The sequence below is a fragment of the Tupaia chinensis genome, unplaced genomic scaffold, assembly GCF_000334495.1.
Source record: "Tupaia chinensis unplaced genomic scaffold, TupChi_1.0 Scaffold000423_1, whole genome shotgun sequence".
NCBI classification, from domain to species: domain Eukaryota; kingdom Metazoa; phylum Chordata; class Mammalia; order Scandentia; family Tupaiidae; genus Tupaia; species Tupaia belangeri.
The window spans coordinates 4,952,445-4,968,245 of record NW_006159928.1 but is presented as its reverse complement, the minus strand read 5'-3'; the positions used below and the strand labels follow the sequence as shown (position 1 = coordinate 4,968,245).

Sequence of the window (15,801 nt, the reverse complement as noted above, 5' to 3'; positions counted from 1 at the left end):
GAACACTTAAGAGTTTTCACTGTTTGGGAACCAGCAGTTAGCATAATGGCTATGTCGCTGGACTCCCACGTAGTCGACCGCGGTTCGTGTCCCAGACCCGGTGGCTTAAAACTCACGCCGGGCACGTGTGCGTGCATGCCCAAGATCCTGAGAGGAGAATGGAGGAGAAGGGATTGCAGCGTGACCAACCTCCCTGGGGGGTGATTTCTCGCTTTCTGTCTCTGTGTCTCTCTCTGTCTGTCTGGCGAGTGCACGCGCCCTATAGCGAAAAACCTCTCCAAAAAAAAAAAAAGGTTTTCACTGTTTCAGGTTGCCTTGGCTTTTAAGGTTTTGAGTGAAGAACTAGGGTATATGCATTTTTTGAAGACTGAAAACCAAAATAAAGCATGCGTTCAAATTTAAGATTATAAAATTATTTTTCTCTGATTCCTTATTTATATAGTTTTAATCTTTCTGAATATCTTGATTCTTAAAATTAACATAATTTTCTCCCTAAAATATACACAAAATAACTTTAAAATAGCAATACTAATATTATTGCTAAGACTATTGAATAAATTTTACTGTTTTTCTTTTTATAACTTTTTAAAGGGGTTTTTGTCCTTATACTATATTTCACTAAAGGTATGTAGTCAAAATACTGTTCTTATTTTTACTTACTTATTTAAATTTTGCTAGAGGGCACAAGCGCTTGCCAGAGAGAAAGACAAAGAGAGAGGGAGAGGAAGAAAGCATCTCCAGTGGAACATGAGTATGCATGTACACATGCCTAGCATGTTTCTCAAGCCTCTGAGTTAAGGATTTGAACTGTTCAATCTGCCATTTGAAATCTAGTCATCTTAACTACCACGCCTTGGCTGGCCCCAAAATAAAACTTTAATAAGAGAAAAGTTAGAATATATTGTTTTTTCAGGGTCAATGTTATTGCAATTAGGCTTCTCATTGAAGTAATGGGATTTTGGTGGCCTAAGTACAGAGGTTCTTTGACAGTTTAGCCATAATCAGGGCAAGTGTGTATAAAATATGGCTGTCACAAACATACATCTTATGTTGATTTCTCTATTTTTTTCTTCTCTCATTCCCTATATTTCTTGGACTTACTGACATTTAGGATTATTTTAGATAAATTTGAGAAAGGGTATTTTTGGTGGTGGTAATAGGATTATGAAGAAATTTAATATTTCTTTGATTTGCTTACTTCTTGTCAGACAAGGTGAAAAGCCTGCAATCTGAAAACATAAAAAATACAGAATTGGGGAAAATAGTTTTTTGAAAGTGGCAGCCTGAAGAGAAAGCTGAGATGTGATAAATGAAATAAAGGTGATTTATTTGAGCCAGGGTTTAGGGCAAGTTGTCCCAGTGACATAGACTCCTGTTTGCCCAGAAATGTGTTCACCGAAATGGTTGCAGAGAAGACTGGTTTACATAATGAAGAGAAAGGCAAGAGTAGGGCAGGTTACAAATTGTCAAAAATTTACATTAGTCCATTTAAAATAACACAGATAACTGATTGACTGTGTTAGAGAACACTGGGAGAAAAAGGGATGAACGTCACATTGTAAATCTATAACCTTTTGCAGCATCACAGTTTGTTTACTATAAGTTGTAACATGTCTTTTGGGCAGTAACTCTGGTGGGAGTGGAACCAAAGTCTCAGGTTCATGTTTTACTCAGGCTTTTAAAATTTAAATGGTCTTTACATTCTAGAGACTGTTCTGAACTGCTTTTCTTTTTCCTAGGTATAGATTTTATTTCCAAGGCCTTTAGGGATGGATTTTTTAAAACCATTACAGTGTGAAACTATTGAAATGTTAATGAATTGGGCTATGTAGCCTAGGATTTAAGGGAGCTAGTTCTCAGATGGCTGACTGCAGTTTGAATCCTAGTCCTGGTGGCTTGAAAAATATCCTGGATGCATGCCCCAAACCCCAACAAGATAGAGAAATTGAGAAGAAGGGATTGTGGTGTAACCATGCACCATTGGGGGATGCTTTCTTCCTCTCTCTGTCTCTCTGGTGAGTGTGTGTACCCTTAAAAGAAAAATAAATAAATAAAGGGAAAAAAGGAGAAATGTTAATGAATCAAAGTGAATCATGCTTTATATAATTCTTTATGTTAAATGTATAATGTAAATTTAAGAGTTTTATTATTTATTTTTTGTCACATCTGTATCTTTAAGTCCAGAGCTGACATTTATTTATACACTCATGTCTTGAGTTTATCATTTGGGGAAAGAATCTAGCTTTACTTTTTAGAGGGATATAGTCAATATATATACATGGCTGGTATAATAGTTTTAAGAAAGGACCAGGAGTTGGCATGGTGGCTAAGTCACTGGTCTCCCGTATGGCTGACAACAGTTCAAGTCCTGGACTTGGCAGCTTGCTTTCTCTCTCTTTGTCCCTGTTTGGTGATAGCATGTGCCCTATAGCAAATTTAAAAAAATAATGATGATAAAATAAAATAATAATTATTTAAAAATAGTTTTTAGGGGCATGTACCTGATACAACAATAAGAGATATTCTGAATAAGTTCAGCAAATTTTAGAAAGTTGGATTTTGGAAAAATTTAAATAGAAAGTGGAAACCGAGGCCTGCTCTTCCAACTGTATCAGGAAAACTAGATCCCCTAGGTCAAGAAAAATAACCTGAAAACTCCCCCCCCCTTTAACTTTCTCTCTCTCTCTTTCATGTGAGAGAGAGGGAGAAAGATGGGCACCCTTTAATAGAATCTTCATGCTATGATCCACCTGCAGTCTCAGCCTGCTGGGATTTTTGGCTACCGTGTGTATGCCCAACATACTTAGGGAGATCTCAGGACATAAACCAGAACTTTTCCTGTGTGAGTCCAGTTGTGCTACTGCTATGTCACTGTCTGGCCCTAAGGACTCTAGACAGGTCCAGAGGTGTAATCTAAGTTCAGTGTACCTGTTGTCTCCATGATAACTAAGGATACATCATTGGAAAAAGGTCAGGAATAATGCTTTAACACTTCTTTATCATTTGATTCTTGATCCTCTTGTTGAGTTCTTTATTTCTGCAAAGCTGGTTGTGGTCAGCATAGCAGGAAAAAAAAAAAAAAAAAAAAAAAAAAACAGAAAAGAAAAGAAAATACTTAGTGACAGAGGTAGATCTCCAATCTCCAGTCCAAAACATGTCACTGAAGACTTGAACCTATTACCAGGTACTTAAGAGACAGGGAATGGGAGAATAACTTTCTGAAGAGAACTTTGGAATAATTATCAGAGCTTTAGGAGGGGACACCTAACTCCTAAAGCTTAGCTCAGGTGGCTAAGGTTTTGCAAGATCCTGGCATGCCTCCGCCCAGAGGAGAAAGCTAAACTCACTCCCCAAAAAGCATAGGAATCTTGAGAAGATGGCAAGGAGAAAGAGGATGAGAAAGAGCAAAAGGAAGAAGATAATGGAGGCCCAGAGTCATCTTCACTCTGACTTCTAACACCTATAGCACATCACAAAGTGAGGATGAGATTATAGATAAAAAACTGACCCTACTCAGTGCCCCAAAAGATAAGCCTGACCTTCCCAGTGAGGATGGGTTACAGTTAGTAGGATAAAGTTGTCTATGTTATGTATCAGGAATGTCAGGTCCAGCCCTTTGAGTCCTTAGGGATCCAGGAGTCTGGGACCTTTTATGGATGTTTGGCATCACCACTCCCTCTTTTTGGTTGTTTCCTGCCATACCTTCTCAAGGTGTAGGAAGTGGAAACCCCCAAAGAAAGTGTGAAAACCAAGCTGACACAGGTTATGTTCAGGTTCTGAAATGAGACCTGGCCTGCTGATAGGTCTGGGTAAAAGCAAAGTGCAACCTTACCAAAGCCTATAGCAAATTGAAGTTGATATAGCTTTTCCTTGTGTTTAGCTTTATAATTTTATAGTTCTTTCTGTATATCACTCTTCCTGTCAGTTGAGTGCTTGTGAAGAGATTGCTGCTTTTATGCTAGATCCTTAAGCCTAAAAAGGAAATAGAAACAAGGTGACTTTGAGGCTTTTAACTTCCTTCTCAGTGTTGGGATTTCTTCCTACTTCTTTCCCATTAAGCTGAGGTGGGATTCATTCTTGTTCAGTAATTTTCAAAATTTGTGTGTATTTCACTCCTGTATTCATTACCTTATTTTCTCCTAACTTCTCTCAGGATAGAGGCAACACAATTTCATTATTTTGGGTAGTCTCTCCTGATATTGAAAACCAAGTGGAGACTCATCAGGTCCAAATCCTCTCATTTTCTGATTCCTCTTGTAAGAGTCCTCTCATTTTCTTTTTACCATTGGCAGAGATTCTCTTTGCATTCTCTGTCCTTAGTACTTTACTGAAATTCTGTTGCTTTCTTCCTCATTTGAATAATCATCAGGGTTTAGTGGCCACTACTGTTTTTAGGTTCTATCATTTATCCCCTCTCTAACCAATGTTTAGTTTTCTTTTTGTCATTTGTTAGTAAGATATACCTGGCTCTGCCTTCTGAAGTGTGCCTTTGATGTTCTTTAGTCACCTACAATACATTGAAAACACAGTTACACAAGACAATCCTTCTCCCTTGTCATTCTTTAGTCAGACTCACAGAACCCTGAGCTCTGAAAATTCTAATTATTATTTGCATTTGGAATAGTCATTTAAAATTTTTTATGGAAGTAGTTTATATATATTACTATAATTACACTGTGTATATTTTTCCATGCAGTTTTAATTGGTACATTCAAAGTATTGGGTGATTGGAAAGTCGTAACATTTTTTTCTTTGTTTTTCTGTGCAAAAATGTGTCATAACTTTCCCGATGACCCAATAGCATCAGTCCATCCTTATTGGACACTTAGGTTAAATATTAAATAGTGATGTATAGTATGTTTGTGCATTTAGATGATTGTATATTGAATTGTTCTCAACCTTGACATGCCTAGCAGAGAATGTGGATTCATGATTAGGAGCCACACTATCAAATTAAACTCTGTTCTTCCATTGATTAGCAATAGGATTGGGGAGTTTACTTAGTCTCTGTGCCTTGGTTCTCTCTTGTATAGAGCAGGAATAACACTAGCAAGTATGAGGATTGTCGAGTCAGTGCCTATGCTCTAAATCTCTTTTATGCAATGTTTTACTAGACTTGAAATTCATTTAAAGAAATACCGTGGTAATAATGAATAAAATGTTAGATGATAAATATTGCAGGGGAAAAAGAAGGACCTTTAACCCTCTAAGATGTTCTTTGGTGATGTCATATTAAATATTGGAGACAGACTGGTTATGGTTGACCTGAGCAGTAGAGGAACTGGTGATCTGGTGGTCTGGGCTACATAGGTCTTTTTGACACCCCTTAAATCATTGTAGTTTTAGTTGGCATAATAAAGAGAGCAATACAAGAGGAATCAGACAATCAGCATTTTAGTTCTGCTTCTTTCTGATTTTTGATGGTACAATCATGAGCAGATCACTTAGCTATTTTCAATCTGTTTTCTCCTCTACAGAGATGACATCTGCCTTGCCTCTCAGATATGTCATTATTATTAAATAGATATTTTGTTTATGTGGGTTGAAGACAATAAAACATTACATACAGAAGAAAACCTTGTTAATTTAAAAAGACTGAAAATGAGAGAATACATATGAAAATTTTGATATAGTACTAGGCATAACCTTCCTTAAAAGATACTATTGATGCTACTATTATTGTGAAAACATCTACTTTTCTTATATGGAAATATTTAGAGTAAATTACTTCATTATATTATTACTTTCTGTTTTGATTTTTCCCTCTTTTTGATTGTGTTTCAGACTCCTGGGAGAGTTGGCTCTCAAGGTTCTGATTTAGATTCATCAGCAACTCCTATAAACACAGATGTCAACAATGAAAGCTCTTCAGAGGTATGAAAATCATAATCTAGAAATAAAATTAAATATTATTTGAGGAGAAAATAACAAATATTTGCAGTAATGATTGATAACTTAAACTTGTCTTTTGTAGAAAAAGTTCATTTTTCTTAGAAACAGGAATGTAACATTTGAATCATATTTTTATATATATATATATATATATACACACCTGTGCTTAGTTGCAAGATTGAGAAAGTAGATACTAGAACTGAAAAATAAGACTAAAAAATAATATTAGTAATTTGTCTTTAATGTTAGTGTCATCTCTACTTAATGAAGCTTTTTTAGCCTGTTTATAAAGAATTACTAGTTATTTAGTATGTCTCTCTGTGTGTATTGTTATAAACTACTAGGCTAATGAAAAATTAGGTTATCTAAAAAATTTATACATTATTTTCTGTCTTCATTTATGATGTTATATAGACTTCTATCTTTGATATCTTATTAAAATCTAAATAAGTGAAAAGACATCAACAAAAGCCTCAAATTTTTTTTGAAAGTCAGCCTTAATAGTTGCATTACTATTTTTTTTAACATACAAGTAATTATTTGGTCATTATAGAAAAAGGAGATAAAGCAAGAAAAGAACATAAAAACCACTCATAATACTGCCACTTAGAGATCATACTCTTTCCTTTGACAGTTGTTGTCATTTGCCCCTTTCTGGCCCAAAGGTACCCCCTCTCCAGTCCTCTCTTCTCCATTCTACCTTCCCTTCTGTTCAATTGATGAGTCTGGCTATCTTGCATTTGTTTCTGAGTCTGTCTCTCTCTCTCTCTATCCACTCATCTCTTTATCTTTTTTTCTCTCTGTGACCATCTGTCTCTTTATCCGTCTGTCTTCGTATATATGTATTAGTTTGTTAGAAAAGTCATGACGTGTTTTTCTATGCAAAAATGTGTCATGAGTTTCCCAACAATACAATTATTAACCATAGATTGTGAGAGGGAGAGGAAAAGTATTAGTTAAACTTTATTAAGAGCAAATTTAAGGAAATGTCTTTAAGAAAAAATGTTTCAAACTGTTCATGATGTGATGGGTGCAAAGTACTTCGTTATAACCCAGGAATGAACTCTAGTAACAATTCTCGTTCTCAGTCAGACCCAAAAAACCAAAAAACAGCAACAGCTCCTGTTGGCTTTGATATTGAGCGATGCCTGACAACACTGCTGTATTTTCTTAGTAGAATCATTTTCCTGCTTTCTGAGATGGTTATTTTGTGCCATTTTATAATCTCAAATCTCCTGCATTTTATACCTTTTTCTCACCTTCCTTCAATCATTTTTTATATCATTTAAGAAAATAAAAACTATCAGGTTAACATCCTCGTTTCATCACCAAAACTATGTTAAGTCTATATTCTTTTTCTTACTTTAGTACATGGAACACAAATATCTTCCATCAAATATTAATCCTTTCTCTTGGCTCTAGATTCCATTCTTTCTCATTATCAAAGTCTGTCTTTCCTGTGACTTTAGTTTTTACCTCTATCATAAATTTTTCCCATCAGTATACAAATATGTTCACTATGATGCATATGAAAACAAGCAAAGAAAGGAGCACTAAAAAATAAAAATGAAAAAACAAAAATAAAATCCTTTCTTCAGCTTGAAATCTCCAGTTCAGCTATCATATATCATTTGTTTTCCTTCAAAGCCAGACTTCTCTAATACAGTTTTTGGTTGCTGGCATTGCTTTCTCTCTTAGATCTGTTACATCTTTCTTGGTGAATTGAATCTTTTATCATTGTGTCAAGGAATGGAATGATACCACACCATTTTCTTAAATTGCCAGAGGGTGTGTATGTTCCCCAGAGACACAGAGAGGGAGAAAGCCCCTCCCAGTGGGTATGGTCATACCACAATCACTTCTTTTCTATTTCTCCATCCTGTTGGGATTCTGGGCTTGTACACACACACATGCTTAACATGTTGTTAAGCTGCTGGGGCTGAGATTGGAACTGTAGTCAGGGATCCTGCTCCTTTAACCAGTAGGGTATGGGGCTGGCCTCCCAGCATTTTTTTTCTTTTTTATTATTAACATTTTGTATATCTTTTTGTCTTTTTAATTTTCAGTTTCTTTTTAGTTTTTTTTTTTTTTTCTTTTTTTTTTTTGGAGAGATTTTCACTGTAGGGCGCGTGCGTTCGCCAGACAGACAGAGAGAGACATAGAGACAGAAAGCGAGAAATCACCCCCCAGGGGGGATGGTCACGCCGCAATCCCTTCTCCTCCATTCTCCTCTCGGGATCTTGGGCACGCACGCACACGCGCCCGGCGTGAGTTTTAAGCCACCGGGTCCGGGACACGAACCGCGGTCGACTACGTGGGAGTCCAGCGACATAGCCATTACGCTAACTGCTGGTTCCCAGTTTTTTTTTTTTAATAAACAATATATAACTTATCTTTTAACTGGGAGAACCTATTTGAGTTCTTTTGGTTATTGATGTATTTTTACTTATTTTTACTACTCTTTGTGTGTTTCCTTTTTGTCTAGCGTTTCTATTTCTTCCTCTTTTTTTGGTCTCCATTTAGATTTCTTCTTCTCATTACTCTTGTCTGTTCTTTGCACCACTTTCTTTTGTTTTTGTTCTTACCTCTTCAGCTGTTCATTGTTCTTGTCTCTTGTTGGTAACTGACCTTCATGTGGTAGAATATATTGCTGGGATTAATCTTGGGCCTTTCTACTAGTTTGGAAATTATGCATTTTATTGTATTCTTTCAGTGTCTCCTTATTTTTGGTGTGTGTGTGTGTGTGTGTGTGTGTGTGTGTGTGTGTGTGATTTTGCCGGAAGGGCTGTGTGCTTTCCAGAGAGAGAGAGAAAATGGGAAAGCACCCATCAAGGGGAATGATCATGCTGTAGTCCTTTCTCCTCCATTTATACCTCCTGTTAGGATTTTGGGCTTGCACAGGTTAGGTCTAGGACTCGAACCATGTGGTTAACCCTGTGGGATCCAGCTGCCCTAACCGTCCAGCCACCAGGTGGCTCTATTTTTGCTAGTTTAATATACACGATCTCTAAAATACTATTCCTTTCTTTCATTTTAAGGACTTTTGAACATTTGATATGGATCTCTACCTCTAACCTTATTCTGTTGCTGTTTATTACCTGAGATTTATTTTATATTCTTTTATCCTCATAAATCAGATGTTATTATGGTTTTCTGTTGTTAGCATTTAGGTTTGTCTGTGTACTTGTATATTTGCATACCATTCCTTCTTGTATCTTCAGCCCTCTAGCTGCAATTATTTTCTTTTTATAACATACTCTTTAGGGTCCCCCCCCAAAAAAAATGGCATGTGCATTTACTATAATATAGTCTTCGGGAAAGTCATGATGCATTTTTGCATAGAAGAACATGGACCAGCAGATGGTGTAATGGTTACATTACTGGACTCCCATGTAGTTGACTGCTGTTCAAGTCCTGGACCTGGCAGCTTAAAACTCATGCCAGGCATGCATGCCTAAGATCCTGAGGGGAGAATGGAGGAAAAGGGGTTGCAGTTTGATATCCCCTGGGGGATGATCTCTCACTTTCTGTCTCTCTGGTGAGTGCATGCATCCTATAGCAAAAAATCTCTCTAAAAATAAAAACATAGAAAAATACTTCATGACTTTTCTTGTGACCTATATATGTATATATACAGACACACACACACACACATATACATAGTGAACATATGTGTGCATGCACACACACATATATGCATATATACACAATGTATATGTATATATCTTTATCTAGAGAGAGGATATATAGATATAGATTTATCTATCTGTCTATCAGGAGAGAGATTCTCTATCGAGAAAGAGCATCCCCCCACCATCACCCTCAGGGCATGGTCATGTCACAATCCCTTTTTCCTCCATTTCTCCATTCTGTCTGGATTTGGAACATGGATGCATATATGCTGGCATTTTTTAAAAGCCTCTGGTGCTGAGATTTGAGCTGGTTGGCCATGGAGTTGTCCCCTCGGATTTTCTTTAATAGGGTTGATTTATTAGCCTCAGTTTTTATTTAACATTTTATTTATTTCTTGCTCATTCTTGAAATAAGATTTTACTGAATATAAAATTCATAGGAACTTTTTTCTTTCAACACACTGAAGATATTTATCTATGTCTTCTTTATGGGTCACACTGTCAAGAAGACTGTTGTCAGTCTGTTTGATGTTCTTTTTTATGTGTGTTTTTAGAGAGATTTTTGCTATAGGGCATATCTATGGATGCATATGGAGAGTTCTAGGGTACCATAGTTTTTCTAGGTCAAGACTGTATTATTGCTAAAGCTGGAGAGAGAGAGAGACAGAGAGACAGAAAGCAAGAAATCACACCCTGGGGAGATAGCCATGCCGCAGTCCCTTCTCCATTCTTCTCTTAGGATTTTAGACATGCATGCACATGTATCTGCTATGAGTTTTAACCCACCAGGTCTGGGACTTGAACCATGGTCAGCCATGTGGGAGTCCAGTGATATAACCATTATGCCATCTGCTGGTACCTATTTGATGTTCTTTTGGAGGTATCTTTTCTTTTATACCTTTGGTTGTTTTATAATAAACTAATTGGTCTGTCTCTCTTCTTCTTTTTATTATTTTATTTATATTTATTTATGTTGTTTAGAGGTTTTTGCTATAGAGAATGTGTGCTTGCTGGAGACAGAGACAGAGAGAGAGAGAGAGAGGGAGACAGAGAGACAGACAGACAGAGACAGACAGAAAGAGTGAGTGAGAAAGTAAGAAATCACCCACCAAAGGGGATGGCCACACTGCAACCCTTCTCTTTCATTTTCCTCCTGTGATCTTGGGCATGTATGCACATACACAAGCCCAGCATGCGTTTCAAGCTATCGAGTCTGGGATTGATCTGAGGTTGACCATGTGAGAGTCGAGTGATGCAATTACTACACAATCTGCTGGTCCCCCGATTTTTTTTTTAAAGTCTGCTTGCGACTCATTGAGCCATTGAGTATACTTTTGTATACACAATGATACCACTGAATATTCTTTTGTATACATGATATGTCTTTGAAGTATTCTGGAAAATTCTCAATGATTATTTTTGAATATTGCCTCAATTTTTTTCTGTTACTGCACTCTGGATCTCAGAGACATGTTAAAATTTTTTACTCTCTTTTTATGTCTGCTTTATATTTTTCTTTTGTCTATTTTGCATTCTGGATTTTTTTAAAAAAAAATGTCTGTTAACTAGTTATGAAATCTTTCCTCACCTATGGGGAAAGTACACTGAGAAGATTGATCCTCACTCTTCAGTTTCTCAACCTGTTGGATCCTTGGCACTCACAACTGTGCCAAATGTGTCTTAGGCTGACCAGGTTGGGGATTTGAACTGCAGTTACTATATGGTATCTTGGCTTTCCTTGAGCAATGAATAATTGTTGGACCATGGAGCCAGCCTGCTTCTCCTCCTCTTACCAGCTTCTTTTCTCTTTCCTTCCCTCCCTTTCCACCTTAATACTTTGAAAGGATTTTGAATGTCACCAAATATTTCTCTTCTACTGAGAAAATAGCATGATTTTTTTCTCCTTTGTTTTGTTAATGTGATTACTCATATTGTTTTTTTTTATGCTTTTCTAAATTTATTTTTTCCATTAGTGAGAGAGGCAGAGAAAGAGAAAGGGATAGCACTCCCAACAGCCTCTTTTTGTTTTTTTGAGGTTTTATATTTACATTTATTCTTTGTTTAACTTTTAAAACACTACTATAGAAGAATGTTAAAGCAAAATCAATAGCAAGTAATGAGTATATTATTATAGTCCTTCACTCATTCACTACTGCATATAAAATGCTAGCAGTGAGTGCTATTTACTGGTCCCATTTAGAGGTTTGGCACTGATCACCATTTCAGGGATGATGTTCATCATCCTCATATGCTTCTCCATTGTAATGACGTTGTCTTTCCTGATTTGGATCAAAGTCCACCAGTTCTATCTGGTCCATTTCATTAGTCTCTTCTACTTCCTTCCTCTCAGGTAGAAGTTTTTTCAGCAAAGTGAGTTTATCAAAAGACAGAAAGCCATTCTCAGGAAAGTTTACCTTAAATTCAATGATTAGGTGACCCTTTTCATATGTTCTACAAGAAACCGGCATGCCTTCATTTAACACACACTTGATATAACCATGCTTGACAGTCTGACCTGGATGAGAGGTGATGATTATGATTTGGTTGTCAAGAGTGGAAATTGGCTTTTGGAAGCCATACAATACTTCAACCATATACGTGAAAAGGTCTTCTCCTCATCGAATAAAAACAGCATGATCTTTCTGATATAGTACAGTGATAATATTTCCTGGCTTCAGTCCTGGTTCTTGGTCTCCTTCACCATGAAATGTTGTCTTGTGGCCATCTTTCTTGCCTTTGTCAATATGAATTTCAAGAATCTTTTTCTCTTGAACTGTCTTACTTCCATTGCAATTTTTGCATCTATCTTTAAGACTGGTCCATTCCCCACGGCCTTGGCACTCCATACATACAGAATGAATTTGCTGAACCATTCCAGGTCCTGCTTGATGAATTCTTATTTGCACTTCGGCAACTGGGACAGCGCTTTACTCCTTTCTTGCCACCTTGGCCTTCACATTTGTCACAAATCACATTCTTTTGCTGGGTCAATTTTTTTGTTGCACTATTATATAAATCTTCTAATGCTACTGACAGCTGATGTGCAACATTTTTACCTCTTCTTTGTTTCTGCATCCTACCTCCTCCTCCAAAAAAACATATCAAAAGTGTCTATTGGGGAGCCAAAACCACCAACTGCTCCACCCTCTTTTATTGCCTGCTCTCATCCTTCGCCATATAATTCTCTCTTTTTCACATCAGTGAGAACTTCATAAGCTTGAAAAATCTGTTTCAACTTCTTGCCTTCATTTGAATTTTATCAGGGTGGTAATTCAAGTTCAGTGTTCCTGTAAGCCTTCTTCTGCTCTTCTTGGGTAGCATTGAATTTGATCCCCAAAGCATAATAGTCATTTCTTTCACCATTTTCTACAGATGGTGAGTGGGCTGAGGCTGGCATTGGGAAGCTGGAAGGTACTTGAACCTGTGCGTAGCTCGGGCAGCCACAGTTCTGCAGCTTCTGACTGAGCATTCTGGAAAGTTCCCTCCCAACAGCCTCTTGACAACATGATCCACCCCAGCATCAGCCAGCCCTATACTGTGAGCACACACATGCCTGGTTTGCTCAGGGAGGTCTCTGGACTTGAATCTAGAACTTTCCCCTGTGGATCAGCTTCACAGAGTATTGTGTTTTGTCATCGTGCCAACATCTAGCCTCCATTGGTTTATTTTTAAATGTTGATCTACCCTAGCATTCCTAGAACAAACTCCACTTGGTTTTGATGTGTTATTGTTACTATTTCAATATTGCTTAATTTCATTTATTAATTTTTTGAGAACTTTTGCATTTGGCCATGAGGGATATTAGTGTATAATTTTCTTATTTTTTGAAATAATTTTACCATGTTTTGATATTATGGTTATGCTGGCCTCATAAATTAGGAAGCCCTCCTCTATTTTCTTAAAGATTATGTCAGATTGGCATTAATCATACCTTGAATGTTTGGGGGAATTCACCAGTAAAACTACATGGGCTTTGAGCTTTTATTGTGGGACATGTTTTGATTATGAATTGAATTTCATTAATGGACGTCAAGTTACTCGTATTTCTGTTTCTTTTTGAGTCAGTTTTTAAAGTTGTGTTCTCAAGGAATTTGTCATTTCATTTAAAATGTTGAATTTATTGGTATAAAATGCCTATATGATCTGTAGTAATACCTTATGATATTGCCTATTTTTTCTCTCTTTCTCTTTTGATTATACTTGTTAGAAATTTACCCATTTAGGGGACCAGCAGTTAGCGTAATGGCTATGTCGCTGGACTCCCACGTAGTCGACCGCGGTTCGTGTCCCGGACCCGATGGCTTAAAACTCACACCGGGCACTTGTGCGTGCGTGCCCAAGATCCCGAGAGGAGAATAGAGGAGAAGGGATTGCAGCGACCATCCTCCCTGAGGGATGATTTCTGGCTTTCTGTCTCTATGTCTCTCTCTGTCTGTCTGGCGAGCGCACGCACCCTATAGCGAAAACTTCTCAAAAAAAAAAAAAGAAAGAAAGAAATTTACCCATTTATTAATTTTTCAGAGAACTGACTTTGGCTATGTCGATTTTCAGTATTTTTTTGTTTTCTCTTTTATTGATTTCTGCTTTTAACTTTTTTCCACATTTTATTGACTCACTGAAGATATTAAAGACTTTCAATAATAAGCACAGCTGATATATACATATTTATGAACACATGTCTGACTTTAGGCTTAAACCTCAGTGAGTAAAGTGAACATACTATAAAGTAGCAGCTCATTGGGGCTATACAACTTGCTGTTGTCATTAAATAGGTATTAATAGCTATTTTTAAATGCATTTTTAATGAAAATTTAGTTTTAATAGATCAAAATAAAAAAATGTTAAAAGAAATTTACTTAAAACTTAAAGCCAGGAAAAAGGGTAGGATTCAGTTCAGATAGTGGATAGACGAACCTATCAACAGTTTAAGAGAAATCCTTAAATATGGAAATCAAAGCATTGAAGAAAATCAGTAATGTCTTAGTCTAAAGTAAAAAAAATTCTATGTCACTAGTTCAGAATCTTGTAATTAAGCTCCCTTCTATTGAATTTGCACTGTTACTGTGGTCTGATCTTTCCATTTAAACTCTGGAAGTTAACATTCAACTCTAGACTTGTCCCTACCATTAGGCTGGCCATCCTCTTGGATGTCTCTTGCACACTTATTTCTGTGTGTCCAACTTTAGTTTTCCTGGTATAGCACTCCTTTAAGCACTTCTTGAAGAACTGGTCTGGTATTGTAAATTTTTTCAAGTTTTGTGTATCTGAGAATGTTTGTGTCTTTTTTTTTTCCCATATGAAAGATAATCTTACTGGGTATAGTATTCTTGTTTTTTTTTTTTTTTTTTTTTTTTTTTTTGAGAGGTTTTCGCTATAGGGCGTGTGCGCTCGCCAGACAGACGGAGACATAGAGACAGAAAGTGAGAAATCACCCCCCAGGGGGGTTGGTCACGCCGCAATCCCTTCTCCTCCATTCCTCTCGGGATCCTGAGCACATACGCACACGTGCCCGGTGTGAGTTTTAAGCCACCGGGTCCGGGACGCGAACCGCGGTCGACTACGCGGGAGTCCAGCGACATAGCCATTACGCTAACTGCTGGTTCCCAAGTTGTTTTTCACTTAACATGTTGAATATATTTTCCCATTCTTTCTTTGCTCACATTGTTTCCAATGAGAGGTCTACATTAGCCTTATAGTTACTTTCCTTTTAAAGTAATTTGACATTTCTCTGTTGCTAATTTTAGTATCTTGTCTCCATCTGTGGTTTTTGGTCAATCTGGCTATGATGTGCCTTAGGGAAGATCTTCTTGGGTCCATATTATGTGAGGTCCTTTGTATTTCTTAGGTCTGGATAGTCTAGGTTTGGAAAGTTTTCTTCTAGGATTTCATGGAATAGATTTCTGCTTTTATCTTTAACTTCCTCCATGTGTTTACTTTATATTTAGTTTGCTCATCTTTTTCTAGGTTCTTCAGGTAGAAACTTCCATCTTCAATATGTGTTTTAAATTTGATATATGTTGGGACCAGCATTTAGTGTAATGGCTATGTTGCTGGACTCCCATGTAGTCGATTGTGGTTCGAGTCCCAGACCCGGCGGCTTAAACTCCGGCCGGGTGCGTGTGTGTGTATGCCCAAGATCCCAAGAGGAGAATGAAGGAGAAAGGTTTGCAGCATGGCTGTCCTCCCTGGGGGGGTGATTTCTCGCTTTCTATCTCTCTGTCTCTCTCTGTCTCTGGCGAGCGCACACACCCTATAGCAAAAAAAAAAAAAAAAAAAA

The 15,801-nt window shown here is 37.1% G+C and overlaps 1 protein-coding gene across 3 annotated transcripts in view; it reads left to right on the top strand.

Annotated features, from left to right (window-relative positions):
* Positions 1 to 15,801, top strand: part of EEA1 (early endosome antigen 1) — a 143,717-nt gene that overhangs the window by 18,102 nt on the left and 109,814 nt on the right. For all 3 annotated transcript variants that reach the window (XM_027774335.1, XM_027774334.1, XM_006154829.3), the window contains exon 2: positions 5,785 to 5,874. In XM_027774335.1, coding sequence (XP_027630136.1) covers positions 5,785 to 5,874 — 90 coding nt within the window. The remainder of the gene's footprint in view (positions 1 to 5,784; positions 5,875 to 15,801) is intronic.